Source organism: Mytilus trossulus, chromosome 8, assembly GCF_036588685.1.
Source record: "Mytilus trossulus isolate FHL-02 chromosome 8, PNRI_Mtr1.1.1.hap1, whole genome shotgun sequence".
Taxonomy (NCBI): Eukaryota; Metazoa; Mollusca; class Bivalvia; order Mytilida; family Mytilidae; genus Mytilus; species Mytilus trossulus.
The window spans coordinates 47004757-47024325 of record NC_086380.1 but is presented as its reverse complement, the minus strand read 5'-3'; the positions used below and the strand labels follow the sequence as shown (position 1 = coordinate 47024325).

General features: G+C 31.9%; 1 protein-coding gene across 7 annotated transcripts in view; it reads right to left on the bottom strand.

Moving 5' to 3' along the window:
- Window positions 1-19569, bottom strand: part of LOC134681043 (DNA replication ATP-dependent helicase/nuclease DNA2-like) — a 194399-nt gene that overhangs the window by 72253 nt on the left and 102577 nt on the right. For all 7 annotated transcript variants that reach the window (XM_063540428.1, XM_063540430.1, XM_063540433.1 and 4 more), the window contains 2 exons: window positions 17414-17585; window positions 6218-6400 (listed from right to left, as the gene is read on the bottom strand). In XM_063540428.1, coding sequence (XP_063396498.1) covers window positions 6218-6400; window positions 17414-17585 — 355 coding nt within the window. The remainder of the gene's footprint in view (window positions 1-6217; window positions 6401-17413; window positions 17586-19569) is intronic.

Sequence of the window (19569 nt, the reverse complement as noted above, 5' to 3'; positions counted from 1 at the left end):
TTCTTGTTCACTAAATACAATTCAAATCACATAATTATATACAGCTACCTTCTTGTTCTATAAATACAATTCAAATCACATGATTATATACAGCTACCTTCTTGTTCTATAAATACAATTCATATCACATGATTATATACAGCTACCTTTTTGTTCTCTAAATACAATGCATATCACATAATTATATACAGCTACCTTCTTGTTCTATAAATACAATTCATATCACATGATTATATACAGCTACCTTTTTGTTCTCTTAATACAATGCATATCACATGATTATATACAGCTACCTTCTTGTTCTATAAATACAATTCATATCACATGATTATATACAGCTACCTACTTGTTCTCTAAATACAATTCAAATCACATGATTATATACAGCTACCTTCTTGTTCTATACATACAATTCATATCACATGATTATATACAGCTACCTTCTTGTTCTCTAAATACAATTCAAATCACATGATTATATACAGCTACCTTCTTGTTCTATAAATACAATTCATATCACATGATTATATACAGCTACCTTCTTGTTCTCTAAATACAATTCATATCACATGATTATATACAGCTACCTTCTTGTTCACTAAATACAATTCAAATCACATGATTATATACAGCTACCTTCTTGTTCTCTAAATACAATTCATATCACATGATTATATACAGTTACCTTCTTGTTCTATAAATACAATTCAAATCACATGATTATATACAGCTACCTTCTTGTTCTCTAAATACAATTCAAATCACATGATTATATACAGCTACCTTCTTGTTCTCTAAATACAATTCATATCACATGATTATATACAGCTACCTTCTTGTTCTATAAATACAATTCATATCACATGATTATATACAGCTACCTTCTTGTTCTATAAATACAATTCAAATCACAGGATTATATACAGCTACCTTCTTGTTCACTAAATACAATTCAAATCACATAATTATATACAGCTACCTTCTTGTTCTATAAATACAATTCATATCACATGATTATATACAGCTACCTTTTTGTTCTCTTAATACAATGCATATCACATGATTATATACAGCTACCTTCTTGTTCTATAAATACAATTCATATCACATGATTATATACAGCTACCTTCTTGTTCTCTAAATACAATTCAAATCACATGATTATATACAGCTACCTTCTTGTTCTATAAATACAATTCATATCACATGATTATATACAGCTACCTTCTTGTTCTCTAAATACAATTCAAATCACATGATTATATACAGCTACCTTCTTGTTCTATAAATACAATTCATATCACATGATTATATACAGTTACCTTCTTGTTCTCTAAATACAATTCAAATCACATGATTATATACAGCTACCTTCTTGTTCTCTAAATACAATTCAAATCACATAATTATATACAGCTACCTTCTTGTTCTATAAATACAATTCAAATCACATGATTATATACAGCTACCTTCTTGTTCTATAAATACAATTCATATCACATGATTATATACAGCTACCTTTTTGTTCTCTAAATACAATGCATATCACATAATTATATACAGCTACCTTCTTGTTCTATAAATACAATTCATATCACATGATTATATACAGCTACCTTTTTGTTCTCTTAATACAATGCATATCACATGATTATATACAGCTACCTTCTTGTTCTATAAATACAATTCATATCACATGATTATATACAGCTACCTACTTGTTCTCTAAATACAATTCAAATCACATGATTATATACAGCTACCTTCTTGTTCTATACATACAATTCATATCACATGATTATATACAGCTACTTTCTTGTTTTCTAAATACAATTCAAATCACATGATTATATACAGCTACCTTCTTGTTCTATAAATACAATTCATATCACATGATTATATACAGCTACCTTCTTGTTCTCTAAATACAATTCATATCACATGATTATATACAGCTACCTTCTTGTTCACTAAATACAATTCAAATCACATGATTGTATACAGCTACCTTCTTGTTCTCTAAATACAATTCATATCACATGATTATATACAGTTACCTTCTTGTTCTATAAATACAATTCAAATCACATGATTATATACAGCTACCTTCTTGTTCTCTAAATACAATTCAAATCACATGATTATATACAGCTACCTTCTTGTTCTCTAAATACAATTCATATCACATGATTATATACAGCTACCTTCTTGTTCTATAAATACAATTCATATCACATGATTATATACAGCTACCTTCTTGTTCTATAAATACAATTCAAATCACAGGATTATATACAGCTACCTTCTTGTTCACTAAATACAATTCAAATCACATAATTATATACAGCTACCTTCTTGTTCTATAAATACAATTCATATCACATGATTATATACAGCTACCTTTTTGTTCTCTTAATACAATGCATATCACATGATTATATACAGCTACCTTCTTGTTCTATAAATACAATTCATATCACATGATTATATACAGCTACCTTCTTGTTCTCTAAATACAATTCAAATCACATGATTATATACAGCTACCTTTTTGTTCTATAAATACAATTCATATCACATGATTATATACAGCTACCTTCTTGTTCTCTAAATACAATTCAAATCACATGATTATATACAGCTACCTTCTTGTTCTATAAATACAATTCATATCACATGATTATATACAGTTACCTTCTTGTTCTCTAAATACAATTCAAATCACATGATTATATACAGCTACCTTCTTGTTCTCTAAATACAATTCATATCACATGATTATATACAGCTACCTTCTTGTTCTATAAATACAATTCAAATCACATGATTATATACAGCTACCTTCTTGTTCTCTAAATACAATTCATATCACATGATTATATACAGCTACCTTCTTGTTCTATAAATACAATTCATATCACATGATTATATACAGCTACTTTCTTGTTCTCTAAATACAATTCATATCACATGATTATATACAGCTACCTTCTTGTTCTATAAATACAATTCATATCACATGATTATATACAGCTACCTTCTTGTTCTATATTAAAATACAATTCATATCACATGATTATATACAGCTACCTTCTTGTTCTATAAATACAATTCATATCACATGATTATATACAGCTACTTTCTTGTTCTCTAAATACAATTCATATCACATGATTATATACAGCTACCTTCTTGTTCTATAAATACAATTCAAATCACATGATTATATACAGCTACCTTCTTGTTCTCTAAATACAATTCATATCACATGATTATATACAGCTACCTTCTTGTTCTATAAATACAATTCAAATCACATGATTATATACAGCTACCTTCTTGTTCACTAAATACAATTCAAATCACATGATTATATACAGCTACCTTCTTGTTCTCTAAATACAATTCATATCACATGATTATATAGTTACCTTCTTGTTCTCTTAATACAATTTAAATCACATGATTATATACAGCTACCTTCTTGTTCTATAAATACAATTCATATCACATGATTATATACAGCTACCTTCTTGTTCTCTAAATACAATTCATATCACATGATTATATACAGCTACCTTCTTGTTCTATAAATACAATTCATATCACATGATTATATACAGCTACCTTCTTGTTCTATAAATACAATTCACATCACATGATTATATACAGCTACCTTCTTGTTCTATTAATACAATTCATATCACATGATTATATACAGCTACCTTCTTGTTCTATATTAAAATACAATTCATATCACATGATTATATACAGCTACCTTCTTGTTCTCTAAATACAATTCAAATCACAGGAATTTTCAACATTTTTTTTCCAATACAATTTCCAAATGGAGTCATACTAATCATCTGCATATATTTTACATTTTATATTATTCAATGAAAGTTAATAATTAAAAACAATAAATTATCTTATAGTAAATTGATTAGTCTTGCATTCTTGGTTTTCTTTCAAGCTACTTATTAAAGTAATATGATTTTTTTAAAGAATTATTTTGTAAATATTATAAGTTATTTGGAAACATGAATACCGGTAATTAAGAAATAATTTATGGGGGCTTGAGTTCATACTGATTTTATCACGAGCTATAGCAAGAATAAAATATGTGAAGGGCCAACCCATCATAAAATCAGTATAAATTCAGCAATTCTTTTAAATTGAAGTGCTCTAGATGAAGGCAAATATTTGCCGTTCCCTTAAATATACACACTATTAAATTGATGTAAAAGAGCCAAGCATATATCAACATATATCAATAGGTTTAGATTATCATAAATGATAATTTTACTTATATGTCTATATGTATTAAAAAAATGGCTTAAAACACATTTAAGCATCGTTTGTTTACGTTTCCTTGTTTGATGATGTTTGGTTTCACAAGCATGTTTTTTTCCATAAAATGACTTATTATGACGTCATTGTTCTATGACTTTTGGTAGCTGATTCATAAACTAGAGGCTCTAAAGAGCCTGTGTCGCTCACCTTTGTGTATGTGAATATTTTCAAGAAAGGAAGCAGATGGATTCACGACAAACTTGCATTTTGGTGATGATGATGTGTTTGTACATCTTACTTTACTGAACATTCTTGCTGCTTACAATTATCTCTATCTATAATGAACTTGGCCCAGTAGTTTCAGTGGAAAATAGTAGTAAAAATTTACAAATTTTATGAAAATGGTTAAAAATTGACTATAAAGGACAATTACTCCTTAGGGACCATTTCAGTCATGTTGACTTATATGTAAATCTTACTTTGCTGAACATTATTGCTGTTTACAGTTTATTTCTATCTATAATAATATTCAAGAAAATAACCCAAAACAGCAAAATTTCCATAAAATTACCAATTCAGGGAAAGCAACCCAACAACCGATTGTCCGATTCATCTGAAAACTTCAGGGCAGATATATCTTGACTTGATAAACAATTTTACACTTCGTCAGATTGCTCTAAATGCTTTGGTTTTTGAGTTATAAGCCAAAGAACTGCATTTTACCCCTATGTTCTATTTTTAGCAGTGGCGGCCATCTTGATTGGATGGCAGGGTCACTGGACACATTTTTTAAACTAGATACCCCAAAGAAGATTCTGGCTGAGTTTGGATTAATTTGACCAAGTAGTTTCAGAGGAGGAGATTTTTGTAAGATTACTAAGATTTACGAAAATAGTTAAAAACTGACTATAAAGCGCATTAACTCCTAAAGAGGTCAACTGACCATTTCCGTCATGTTGACTTATTTGTAAATTTTACTTTGCTGAACATTATTGCTGTTTACAGTTTATCTCTATCTATAATAATATTCAAGATAATAACTAACTAGAGGCTCTAAAGAGCCTGTGTCGCTCACCTTGGTGTATGTGCATATTAAACAAAGAAAGCAGATGGATTCATGATAAAATTGTGTTTTGATTATGGTGTGTTTGTACATCTTACTTTACTAAACATCCTTGCTGTTTACAATTATCTTTGGCCCAGTAGTTTCAGAGGAGAAGATTTTTGTAAAAGATTACTAAGATTAACGAAAAATGGTTAAAAATTGACTATAAAGGGCAATAACTCCTAAAGCGGTCAACTGACCATTTCAAATCATGTTGACTTATTTGCAAATCTTACTTTGCTGAACATATGTGTTGCTTACAGTTTATCTAGATCTCTATCTATTATAATATTCAAGATAATAACCAAAAACAGAAAAATTTCCTTAAAATTACCAATTAAGGGGCAGAAACCTGACAACGGGTTGTCCAATTCATCTGAAAATTTCAGGGCAGATATATTATGACTTGATAAACAAATTTACACCCATGTCAGATTTGCTCTAAATGCTTTGGTTTTTGAGTTATAAGCCAAAAACTGCATTTTACCCCTATGTTCTATTTTTAGCCATGGCGGCCATCTTTGTTGGTTGGCCTGGTCATTAGAAACATTTTTTAAATTAGATATCCCCATGATGATTTTGGCCAAGTTTGGTTTCATTTGGCCCAGTAATTTCAGAGCTGAAGATTTTTGTAAAAGTTAATGATAACGGAAGCTGGACACCAAGTGATGAGAAAAGCTCAATAGGCCCTTTTGGCCAGGTGAGCTAAAAATGTATTATTGACAGATGCAAGTTATTGAACTATCCACATACATAATGAAAAATAACATACATATCAAGAAAAGTATTTATATGAGAGAAATGTTTAATCTGCTTTACCTTTTGTGGCCTGTTTTACACCACAGATCACTGACTCCTCCCTTATCTGTGCTGGCTTTAGCCTCTAGGTCCAACATAAGGCACCAGTGAACATAGAAGTGTAAATGTTCCTGTAGAAGGTGACACAAGGTGTTGGGAACCAGACTTGCCATAGAGGAGTTCAAATTCTTTTGCTCTATAGACCTAAAGTTTAAACAATACTTTATCTAATGTCAAACAATGCAAATAAAGTATAGGATGTAATTATGAATGACTTCTATTATCTAAACCAAAAGGATGAGATACCTTTATTAACAACTGTGCACATGCTGAAATGTCTTGCCTTCTTTACTAACCATTGATTTTATGTTTTTATATGTTCATAGTCCTAAATAAAATATAAAAGGCACTACAAGTATCACATAAACTTATCATGATCCAAGAAAATGAGGTCAAGGTCAGATAAACCAAACTAGAAATACATGTAAACCATACAATCATTTAATACACCAAATATAGCTGACCTATTGCTTAGTTTCTAAGAAACAGACTAAAACTAAATAAGAGTGCACATGCTGAAATGTCTCACTTCTTTTCTATTTATATTATGTTGATAGTCCTAAATATAAAGCTTTATTACAACTGTCACAAAAACTTAACACCAAGAATACTAAACATTGACCAATGAACCATGAAAATGATGTCAAGGTCAGATGAACCATACCAGGCAGGCATATACAGCTAACAATTCTTCCATACAACAAATATAGTTGATTTATTGCTTATAATTCAAGAAACTAGAGGCTCTAAAGAGCCTGTGTCGCTCACCTTGGTCTATGTGAATATTGAACAAAGGAAGCAGATTGAAAATTGACTACAAAGGTCAATAACTCCTACAGGGGTCAATTGACCATTTCGTTCATGTTGACTTATTTGTAGATCTTACTTTGCTGAACATTATTGCTGTTTACAGTTTACCTATATCTATAATAATATTCAATATAAAACAGCAAAATTTCCTTAAAATTACCAATTCAGGGGCCGCAACCCAAAAAGAGGTTGTCCAATTCATCTGAAAATTTCAGGGCAGATAGATCTTGACCTGATTAACAATTTTACTTCATGTCAGATTTTCTCTAAATTATTTGGTTTTTGAGTTATAAGCCAAAAACTGCATTTTACCCCTATGTTCTATTTTTAGCCGTGGCGGCCATCTTGATTTGATGGCCAGGTCACCGGACACATTTTTTAAACAAGAAACCCCAAAGATGATTGTGGCCAAGTTTGGATCAATTTGGCACAGCAGTTTCAGAGAAGAAGATTTTAGTAAAAGATATATAAAATTTACGAAAAATGGTTAAAAATTGACTTTAAAGGGCAATAACTCCTAAAGAGGTCAACTGACCATTTTGGTCATGTTGACTTATTTGTAAATCTGACCTTGCTGAACATTATTGCTGTTTACAGTTTACCTATATCTATAATAATATTCAATATAACAACCAAAAACAGCAAAATTTCCTTAAAATTACCAATTCAGGGGTCGCAACCCAAAAACAGGTTGTCCAATTCATCTGAAAATTTCAGGGCAGATAGATCTTCACCTGAAAAACAATTTTACCCAATGTCAGATTTGCTCTAAATGCTTTGGTTTTTGAGTTATAAGCCAAATACTGCATTTTACCCCTATGTTCTATTTATAGCCATGGCGGTCATCTTGGTTAGTTGGCGGGGTCACCGGACACAATTTTTAAACTAGATACCCCAATGATGATTGTGGCCAAGTTTCAAATAATTTGGCCCAGCAGTTTCAGAGGAGAAGATTTTTCTAAAAGATTACTAAGATTTACGAAAAATGGTTAAAAATTGACTATAAAGGGCAATAACTCCTAAAGTGGTCAACTGATCATTTTGGTCATGTTGACTTATTTGTAGATCTTACTTTGCTGAACATTATTGCTTTTTACAGTTTATCTCTATCTGAAATAATATTCAAGATAATAACCAAAAACAACAAAATTTCCTTAAAATTACCAATTCAGGGGCAGCAACCTAACAACGGAATGTCAGATTCATCTGAAAATTTCAGGGCAGATAGATCTTAACCTGATTAACAATTTTACCCCATGTCAGATTTGCCCTAAATGCTTTGGTTTTTGAGTTATAAGCCAAAAACTGCATTTTACCCCTATGTTCTATTTATAGCCATGGCGGCCATCTTGGTTAGTTGGCGGGGTCACCGGACACAATTTTTAAACTAGACACCCCAATGATGATTGTGGCCAAGTTTGGTTAAATTTGGCCCAGTAGTTTCAGAGGAGAAGATTTTTGTAAAAGTTAACGCCGGACGCAGGACGACGGACGCCAAGTGATGAGAAAAGCTCACTTGGCCCTTCGGGCCAGGTGAGCTAAAAACAGACCAAAACACAACCAGATGCTCCGCAGGGCACAGCTTTATACAACCACAGAGGTCGAACCCTGAACAGTTGAGGCAAGTATGGACACAACATTTAAGCTTGATACAGCTCTAAATTTGGATTGTGATTAAATAGTTGACACAACATATGTTTCTGACACAGAATGAATGTGGTCTAAGAACTTAAACTTAAAAATTTGAAATTGGACATTTACCTATTATGGTCCAATATCCAAAATCTAAATACATGGTTTGATTCAGCATATCATAGAACCCCAAAGAAATCAAATAATGTTCAATTTTAGACCCTTTAGACCTCAATGTGGACCAATTTGATAAACTGGCCCAAATATTAACAAGGGGCTGTCACAACGACAGCAAACTGTATTTATTAATATTTATTTGTGTCCTGGCAATATCACAAGAACCATTACTGATGATTAGTGAAAGTGAAAATCATCACTATCAAATTTGACCTCCATTTTGTCATCAGTATCAACATATTAAAATTTGAAAAGCTTAGATTGAATGTTTCGTCTCAGTAAATGCAACCATATGAATGGAAACACCATGTTATGATCTTTCAAGAACCATAACTCCTGAATGGTAAAAGTCAAAATCGTCATTATTGAACTTGACCTCTATTTTGTCATCAGTAACAACATATTAAAATTTGAAAAGCTTTGGTTGAATGGTTCATGAGAAAATGCACGGACACGACTGGAAACACCATTTTTCAATCTTTCAAGAACCATAACTCCTGAACGGTAAAGGTCAAAATCGTCATTATTGAACTTGACCTCTATTTTGTCATCAGTAGCAACATATTAAAATTTGAAAAGCTTTGGTAGAACAGTTCATGCGTAAATGCACGGACACGACTGGAAACTCCATTTTTCAATCTTTCAAGAACCCTAACTCCTGAACAGTAAAAGTCAAAATCGCCATTATTAAACTTGACCTTCATTTAGTTGTCAGTAACAACATATTAAAATTTTAAAAGCTTTGGTTGAACCGTTCATGAGTTAATGCACGGACATTTGGTTGCCGCATGCCTGACCGCCCAACCGGCCACCCTACCGCCGAGAATCCCCAAATCAATAACCGACATTTTTGTCACAAAAATCCGGTTAAAAATCTAAATACATGGTTAGATTCATCATATTGAAGAACCCCATATATTTAATTTTTGATGCAATCAAAAAAAGTTTAATCTTTGACCCTTTGGACATTAATGTAGACCAATTTGAAAACAGGACAATACTCACAGTGTAGATACTATTCTGTATGCTATCCGGAAGTCGCGATTTTCGAAGTGAGAACTTTTTGGATCACATTTTAAATTTGTTGGATATACTATATTAAACGAAACGATGTTCATCTGTACATTGCTTAATGATTAATTCAGCTGACACCGATATTCACAAATGGTTTATGATTAAATTTAACACATTCATTATTTGTATCTTTACCTTAATCAAGAGATTTTCAAGTGCATCACTAAGGAAAATCAGTCAGAGAACCTAAAAACAATCTTTTTGCACCCTTACTGTACAAATTAACGTAAAACAAGACTTAATTAACTAAATAAAGTATATTTTAAGTGGTGGTAAGATTTTCAGCCAGATCTTTAAAGCCAGAAATAAGAAAATTATACTTGTTTGAATTTCTCACTGTACGATCAATCTCGCTTGTATATTTTGAAACTGTATGATCAGTCTTTATTTCACTGTATTCTAGTGGTGATTTCAAAGTTATTTACGATACATTATAAGATGGCATTTTTCTAAATAACACAAATATGTTTTAATAAATTCACATCCTGAAAACTTATCAAACATGTTTTAGCTTGGTAGGGTGTACTCGACTTACTACATTAAGTATAAGGAAGTTTGAATGTTGCTGAAACAAGAGGAAGTTTTGTTTGTTTATTTAAGTTTTATAAATGTCCTCCGTTATACCTAAAATTGTACAATCACACAGATTTAATTGTTATATAAAAATGCATGTATTTACAAACATTCGAGGCCGTACTGTAGCCTATAATTGATCACAGTATCTTCACTTTGTTTTGGATGTAGATCTGTCTCTTTCACACTCAATTGTACACCACTTTGTTAGGCGTTGGTTTATATTGTTAATAAAGTCTGTCTTTCCGTTCGTCTGTTGGACCGGTACAACATGTTTCGCCGGTTTTGTTAGCGCATCTCCTCATGAACCACTTAATATACAATGGGATTTCCAGACATTTTTAAATGAAGAGGGGGTCCAATCCAGAAGAAAAGAGGATTCCAAATACACGTTCCTGTACAAATGCATTGAAAGTTAAACAAGAGTTTCAAACTGCCGGATCCCAATTTTCTTGAATCCGTCACTGGTATAACTACTACTTATTTTTTCTCGGATTCCTTATCATAAATGATAATATAAAAAAGAAGATGCGGTATGATTGCGAAAGAGACAACCGTCCACAAGAGACCAAAATGACACAAACATATAGGTCATCGTACGGCATCCAACAATGAGCAAAGCCAATACCACATAGTCAGCTATAAAAGGCCCCGAAATGACAATGTAAAACAATTCAAACTAGAAAATAATGGCCTGATTTATATAAAACTAGAGGCTCTAAAGAGCCTGTGTCGCTCACCTTGGTATATGAGATTTAAATAAAGGAAGCAGACAGTTCATGACAAAATTGTGTTTAGGTGATTGTGATGTGTTTGTACATCTGACTTTACTGAACATTCTTGCTGCTTACAATTATCTCTATCTATAATGAACTTGTCCGTGTAGTTTCAGTGGAAAATTGTTAAAAATTGATTATAAAGGACAATAACTTTTTAGGGGGTCAATTGACCATTTTGGTCATTCTGACTTATTTTTGAGTCTTAAATTGCTGTACATTATTACAGTTTATCTCTATCTATAATAATATTCAAGATAACAACCCAAAACAGCAAAATTTCCTTAAAATTACCAATTTAGGAGCAGCAACCTAACAACGAGTTGTCTGATTCATTTAAAAGGTCAGGGCAGATAGATCTAGACCAGGTTAACAATTTTACCCCATGTCAGATTTGCTCTAAATGCTTTGGTTTTTGAGTTATTAGCCAAAAACTGCATTTTACCCCCTATGTTCTATTTTTAGCCAAAGGGGTCATCTTGGTTGGTTTGCCCGGTCACAAAACACAATTTTTAAACTACATAGGCTTATAAAGATTCTGGCTATGTTTGGTAAAATTTGGCCCAGTAGTTTCAGAGGAGAAGATTTTTGTAAAAGATCATGGAAATTTACGAAAAATGGTTAAAAATTGACAATAAAGGGCAATAACTCCTAAAGGGGTCAACTGACCATTTTAGTCCTGTTAACTTATTTGTAAATCTTACTTTGCTAAACATTTTTGCTGTTTACAGTTTATCTCTATCCATAATAATATTAAAGATAATATCCCAAAACAGCAAAATTTCCTTAAAATTACCAATTCAGGGGCAGCAACCAAACAACGGGTTGTCCCATTCATCTTAAAATTTCAGGGGAGATAGATCTTGATCAGATAAACAATTTTACCCCTTGTCAGATTTGCTCTAAATGCTTTAGTTTTTGAGTTATAACCAAAAACTGCATTTTACCCCTATGTTCTATTTTTAGCCATGGCAGCCATGTTTTTTGATGAAATGGGAATTAAAACACAAACTTAATTCTAGATACTCTAAAGATGATTGTGGCCAAGTTTGGATTAATTTGGCTGGGTAGTTTCAGAGGAGAAGATTTTTGTAAAAGATCATGGAGATTTACGAAAAATGGTTAAAAATTGACTATAAAGGGCAATAACTCCTAAAGGGGTCAACTGACCATTTTGGTTCTGTTGACTTATTTGTAAATCTTACTTTGCTGAACATTATTGCTGACTACAGTTTATCTCCATCTATAATAATATTCAAAGTAATAACCAATAACAGTAAAATTTCCTTAAAATTACCAATTTAGGGGCAGCAACCCAACAATGGGGTGACTGATTCATCTGAAAATTTCAGGGCAGATAGATCTTGACCTGATCAACAATTTTACCCCATGTCAGATTTGCTCTAAATGCTTTGGTTTTTGAGTTATAAGCCAAAAACTGCATTTTACCCCTATGTTCTATTTTTAGCCATGGCGGCCATGTTTTTTGATGAAATGGGAATTAAAACACAAACTTTATTCTAGATACCCTAGGAATCAATCAGATGAAGTTTGGTTTGAATTGGTTCAGTAGTTTCAGAGGAGAAGATTTTTGTAAAAGTTAACAACGACGGACAACGGACGACGGACGCCAAGTTATGGGAAAAGCTCACTAGGCCCTTCGGGCCCAGTGAGCTTAAAAGGAATGTATTTCGAATTTGATTAAAAATCTTTTATGGGGTTTCTTTATATAAGATACGGACTTAAACATTGCATTATATGGGGGCACCCATCAGGTATTTCCAACTGTGACTTCCAAAACCAATTGTAAAACTTTTCTAAAATTAATGTATTATGGACCTTCTATTTCGAATTTTGGTAAACATATTTTTGATGTTTCTATATCTAAAATACGGACTTTGTCATAACCTTATCCTGATTGGGCGTACCTATTTTATATCCACAACTTCCTTCAGACACTTGTCATAACTTAATGAAACTTCCTCATGCCCCTGTGTACCTATAATTTAGTTTTTTGGTGGTTTATTTTTTTCCAAAACATAGACTATAGAAGTGGGGGGGGGGGTATAATTTCGTTAATTCTTTCCTCCATACACAAAGCTTTCTCTATCTATTTGTTGTCATTTTAAAAGAGACAAGCTTGATGTATGTTATCACCAATTGGTCAACGGCAGACGGTATAAATAGTCTTTAAAAATGTAATAGTTAAACAGATTACTGCAACGACACACTGATACAAAGTCCACAAGCGAATCATGTATTGCTTTTTAGGCATTTGATTTTAGATAAGACTGACGGAACAAAAATATAAATAGTTTGCCATCTACAAAAATCATCGGAAATATATTTGTATTGTCTGATGAAAGAAATTACACGTTATAGTTCCATGGACACAATCATAATATCACAAAGACACGTATATACCTTCAAATTGCCGTTGGTTTTTTTCTTCAAAATCAGGACTGGTCATACAGACAAAAAAATCTGAAATCGCTTCTAGAATACAGTCACTTTTAGACTGATCGTACAGTAATTTATTTTGGGATCCTCAAGGAAAGCATATTCTTTATTTGAAATACATACATTCTACTTAAATACGGTAAGAATATTGAAACAGTATATATTTAACTGTGAATTGATGCAAATATTTGCAATAAAAGATTATTTGTTTTGTACTACGAGAGCAAAATTGTGTATCGATTTCACTTTTTTCTATGAAGTTGGTGTGATGCACACGTATATTTTGTATTCTACTGCATGTTTTTGTTACAGTTACTCATATTTATGATGCTATACATACAATTTAGATGTGCAATTAAAGCACTTTATAGATATAGGAGTAAAATATTGATGAGAAAAAGCACCAAAACAAAACCGTTTTGCTATCCAGATTGAAATCCTCGCTTCGAAAATCGTGACTTCCAGATAGCGTACAGAATAGTATCTACACTGTGATACTGTGCTATTGAATATTTCTTGTTATTGCGCAATATTGTGTAATTGAAGATTTCTTGCTATTGTGCAATACTGTGTTATTGAAGATTTCTTGCTATTGCACAATACTGTGCAATTGAAGATTTCTTGCTATTGCGGAATACTGTGCAATTGAAAATTTCTTGCTATTGCACAATACTTTATATAATAATTTTGGACCCTGATTTGGACCAACTTGAAAACTGGGCCCATAATCAAAAATCTAATTACATGCTTAGATTCAGCATATTAAAGAACCCCAAGAATTCATTTTTAGTTAAAATCAATCTAAGTTTAATTTTGAACCCTTTGGACCTTAATGTAGACCAATTTAAAAACAGGACCAAAAATTAAGAATTTGAATACACAGTTAGATTTGGCATATCAAAGAACCCTAATGATTCATTTTTGGATGAAATCCTTTTGGCCCCTTATTCGTTGGGACCAAAACTCCCAATATCAATCCAACCCTTCCTTTTGTGGTCATAAACCTTGTGTTAAAATTTCATAGATTTCTTTGAATTACTTTTACTAAAGTTAGATTACCAGAACCATATGTCGGACGACGACGACAACAACAATGTGATACCATTATACGACCAAAATTTTTTCAATTTTTGCGTTCGTATAAAAACCCATCACTGAGCAATGAAGCATGAAAATGAGGTCAAGGTCAAATAAAAGCTGCGTAACTGACATATTGATCATAAAATATTTACATACACCAAATATAGTTGACCTATTATTGCATATAGTATTAGAAAAAAAGACCAAAACTAAAAAACTTAACTTTGACGACTGAACCAAGAAAATGAGGTCAAGGTCAGATGACACATGCCAGTTAGACTTGTACACCTTAGTCCTGTCATACACAGAATATAGTAGACCTATTGCTTATGGTATCTGAGATATGGACTTAACATTACAAAAAATCTTAACTTTTTTTTCCAAGTAGTCATTGAACCATGAAATTGAGGTCAAGGATAATGGAATTATGACAGACAGGGACATTGTAACAAAAGGCATCTGTATGCAAAGTATTAAGCTTCCAGACAGACTTCCAAATATAAAGCTTTTAAGAAGACACCTCTCGCTGCAGTCTCCGAATCATTATCCTTATGTCGAGCTTTCTGCAACTTTTAGGCTCAACTAAAATGTATTGGTTATATGTGGCTTCAACTGAAGTCATTATAATAGTCATAGCTTTAATTTTAGAACTGGGGTAGCTACTAGATCACTTGATAAAAACATTAGGGTGGTGATTGTATCAAAGTATTAAAGTTAGGTAAAATTTCAGTTTCTGTATAATATTGTTTGACTAATCATTTTAATAAAGTGTTATTATTAATTATGTGATTATTCTTAGCTTTCCTTCTATTGTATGGCTTGATTGAAGGTTACTTCCCAAATCCTTCAGGACACAGCTGTTATCATCTGTTTTTGGACATATGTGAAATTTTATCACTGTTAGTTTCAAAAATTTTCCTCATCCCCCAAGAATGTCTGGGGTTCAAATGTCAAGTTTCATACAAATTCATTCCAACACCAAGTCAACATTAACACTACTATGCTTCCTTATAGGCTTCATCATAGCCTTGTAGGCTGAGATTCCCAAAGAGCCAAATTAGTGATGTATACATATAAAATAGACACTGGCTTAGGTTACATGGAAATGTAACAATAAAAAATATTATTGTTACATTGGAGACTAATTGCTGGGTACAGATCCAGTTAATTACAAATGTAACAATAATTATTGAGTCTACGGTTACATTGCATTACATTAATTCACTTCAACATACGCTTGGACTAGTAATAAAATAAAACTTGAAAACTTGCATACAATTTTTAAATTTTTTATTTGCATTATTAGTTTCTACAAATTCAATATGTTGTTTTTGTGAGCATTTTTGAGTTCAACAAATCTTGGTGAAACCAAGCAGCAATCACAAACAAGTGATGCAGTAATATGCACATCTGTATTCCATTCTGTACTATACTTTTTTTAAGTTAAAGAAACTTTCAATGTCTGTCTCGTTTCAGCTGAAAATATTTTTTACTCTTGTGATCAAGGATTTGTATATAAAAATCCTTAATGGGATGTTTATATTTTTGTCCAATTTTTTTGTTCGAAGCAAGTGTGAGGTTGTAATATGATTTCATTACCATCCATTACTGATTTTATGTTCACCTTTGATTTCCATATATATCCAAAATGGTTCAATAGCTTAAAACCCTAATAAAACATACAAATTCAAGTCAATTATGAAGTGCATTAATGTAACAATGTAGACTCAATTATAATCGTTACATTCATAATTAATTGGATCCTTAACCAACCCTGTATTCCGGCAATAACCATGATTAGTCTCTGATGTAACAATAATATTTTTATTATAGTTACACTTCCATGAAACTGTAGCTAGTTTCTATAAAATAAGTTCACTTATGGTTATGTTTCATTCAAACATAGATACTCAAAATTATTAACAAATCATTATGTGTGACTTTAAGGATTTTGTTCAATGACACATATTTTAGCAAAAGTTGGAATATAGGATAGAAACTTGCATGAGGCAGGTTTTAATTATCAGGTCAAAGGAGGTATCAGTGGTGTTGGTTAATTGAATCACACCTTTCTCTATTACATTACAGTCTAAAACTGACCAAACAAAAGATAAACATCAAACAATCAAAATAAGTACAGCATCACAACAAATTATAAAAGTAATATAAACTTATTTGTTTGCTTTTATAGTGATTTTTGACACATTTACTTATTATGCTGTTGGTTTTGTTCATTATAATGGAATTTGATGCAAATGTCATACAAGTGAAAGGTTTAGCTAGCTACAAAACCAGGTTTTATTCACCATTTTCTACATAAGAAGATGACTGTACTAAGTCAGGAATATGACAGTTGTGATCCATTTGTTTGATGCATTTGAGATTTTGATTTTGCCATTTGATTAGGGACTTTCCATTTTGAATTTTCAATGGAAATCTGTAATTTTTGTTATATTACTTTTTAATTTCCAATTTGGGAAGTTTTATGGCAAACATTGACCAATTTTGTTCGGTTAAGAATTTAAAACATTTTTGGAAAAGCTTTAACAGTCAATGACAGTAAGTATTTACTTACTTTTGATAAATACAACAGTTTGTTAGTTGAGCACATTTCAGACATGCTCGTTGGTTGTTGATAGGATCTGGTAACCTGCCAATGTGATATGAAGCCTGACCATCATTTGTTGTGGATTTCGATACTTGATCACTTAAAAAATATGCCATCTCATTTCTCAATTGTATCAAACCTACAATTATGAATTTTTAAATACTTAAAAGTTATTTCTGAATTAAAAACTCTAAAGGCAACCACAATATTATTCTTGTGAGCTTAGGATTGCAAGAAACCCTAATGAATAAAAAAAAAAATTAAATCTAGATTCTTTCTAAATAAATAAAAAGTTTTTGTGTGCCACTATTTTTCTTAAACTAAACTCAGTGTGTCAAAGCGACACGGCCCTGTCTCAAAAATTTGAAAAATCTGCATTTTCAATAACACATGTGAACTCAAACATGATGGTAGTCTCACATATAAGAATCTGGAGGCGTATAGAAAAAAAGTCTGTATAACTGTGATTTCCAACAATTAAAAAAAAACAAGAATGTGTTCAAAGTACACAGATGCCCCACTCGCACATTCATTTTCCATGTTCAATGGACCGTGAAATTGGGTCAAAAGTCTAATTTGGCTTTAAAATTAGAAAGATCATATCATAATTAGCAACAAGTGTACTAAAATTCAAGTTGATTGGACTTCAGGTTTATCAAAAACTACCTTGACCAAAAACTTTAACCTGAAGTGGTACTGAAGAACGAACAGACAGACGGACGCACAGACCAGAAAACATAATGCCCCTCTACTAATGTAGGTGGGGCATAAAAATGGAGTGGAAGGAAACTTAAACTATTCAAGGGGTACTGCCGTATGAAGCCTGAATGCATCACCGTGCTACGACCACGAGATGCCTGAATGCATCATGGACAACGAAAAATGCTCTGACCTACTTTCAGTTTTAATATCAGATCAATTAAATAAAGCTGTAAAGCATATGTTATTACGGTACCGCAATGTGTTAACAGGTTTCAATTTTTAATATTATGTATAAATTTAAACAATAAAAGACATAGTTATGTCATTTCTTCGTGCTTTTGATTTGCGTTCATGATAAATGCCGCCACTTTTTTCAATTTTGTTGACATGTGTAGTCCATGTGAAGCTTTAAAAAATAAAAGTTCATTACCTTACACACAAAATATTAAACCATTTATGTGTCGCTGTTTTAAAAATTAAGAATATTTACTTAGGACTGTTTAATAAAAAAGATAAGCCAGTAATGCATGTTGTTGATTTACGCTCTGTTGATGATCGGAAGTTTACGATTATTGCCGACAAATAACTTTCACATGACCTGCAGGTGTTCTCTCAAATAAGAAAATCCATATTTTTGTGCAGCCAAACAAATTTGTCTAGGCTAAAAGGCGGTTCTATAGTAAAATTGTAGTGAAAAACGTAGTATTGTCATCTGGGTGAAAATAAAACAAAATGTCTGAATCTTCGGATGAAGAGATTGAAGGATTTTCGCCAAATGAAGTTGATGCAGCAGCAGTACAATGATAGGCTTGAACAAATTGGGATAGGTGAATTAGATGTTGTTGATAGTGAAAATGAATTTTTTAATGAAAATGAACCCCTTGTTGATGAGGCTGGTGACCATCCTGCTGAAGATGATGGGTACCATGAAAATTTTATTATTATGAGAGGGGATTACCACATATATTTTTACCACGTGGAAATACTGGTCCTCCCACAGTTTTAGATCCAGATAGAGATCCTGTTGATTTTTTCTCATTGCTGTTTACCGATGCCATTTTGCAATTCATTATACAGGAGACAGACGGTGTGCTAATAAACAAATTCGAAATCATCCTGATGAAAATAAATCCCCATGGGTTACGCCAACTATTGAAGAAATGAAGATTTTCTAGGTTAATGTTTCTTGATGGGTATCAATGTAAAACCGGATATAAAATCCTACTGGACCACAGATGTTATGCTGGAGACCCTGTACTTCAGTAAAGTCATGAAAAGGGATCACTATATGCAAATTATGCGGTACATCCATTTTTCAAATAGTGAGCAAGCCCACAGCCAGGGGATCCCAATTATTCTAAATTATACACAAGAGTGCACACACTGAAATGTCTCCCCTTCTTTACTAATCATTGATATTA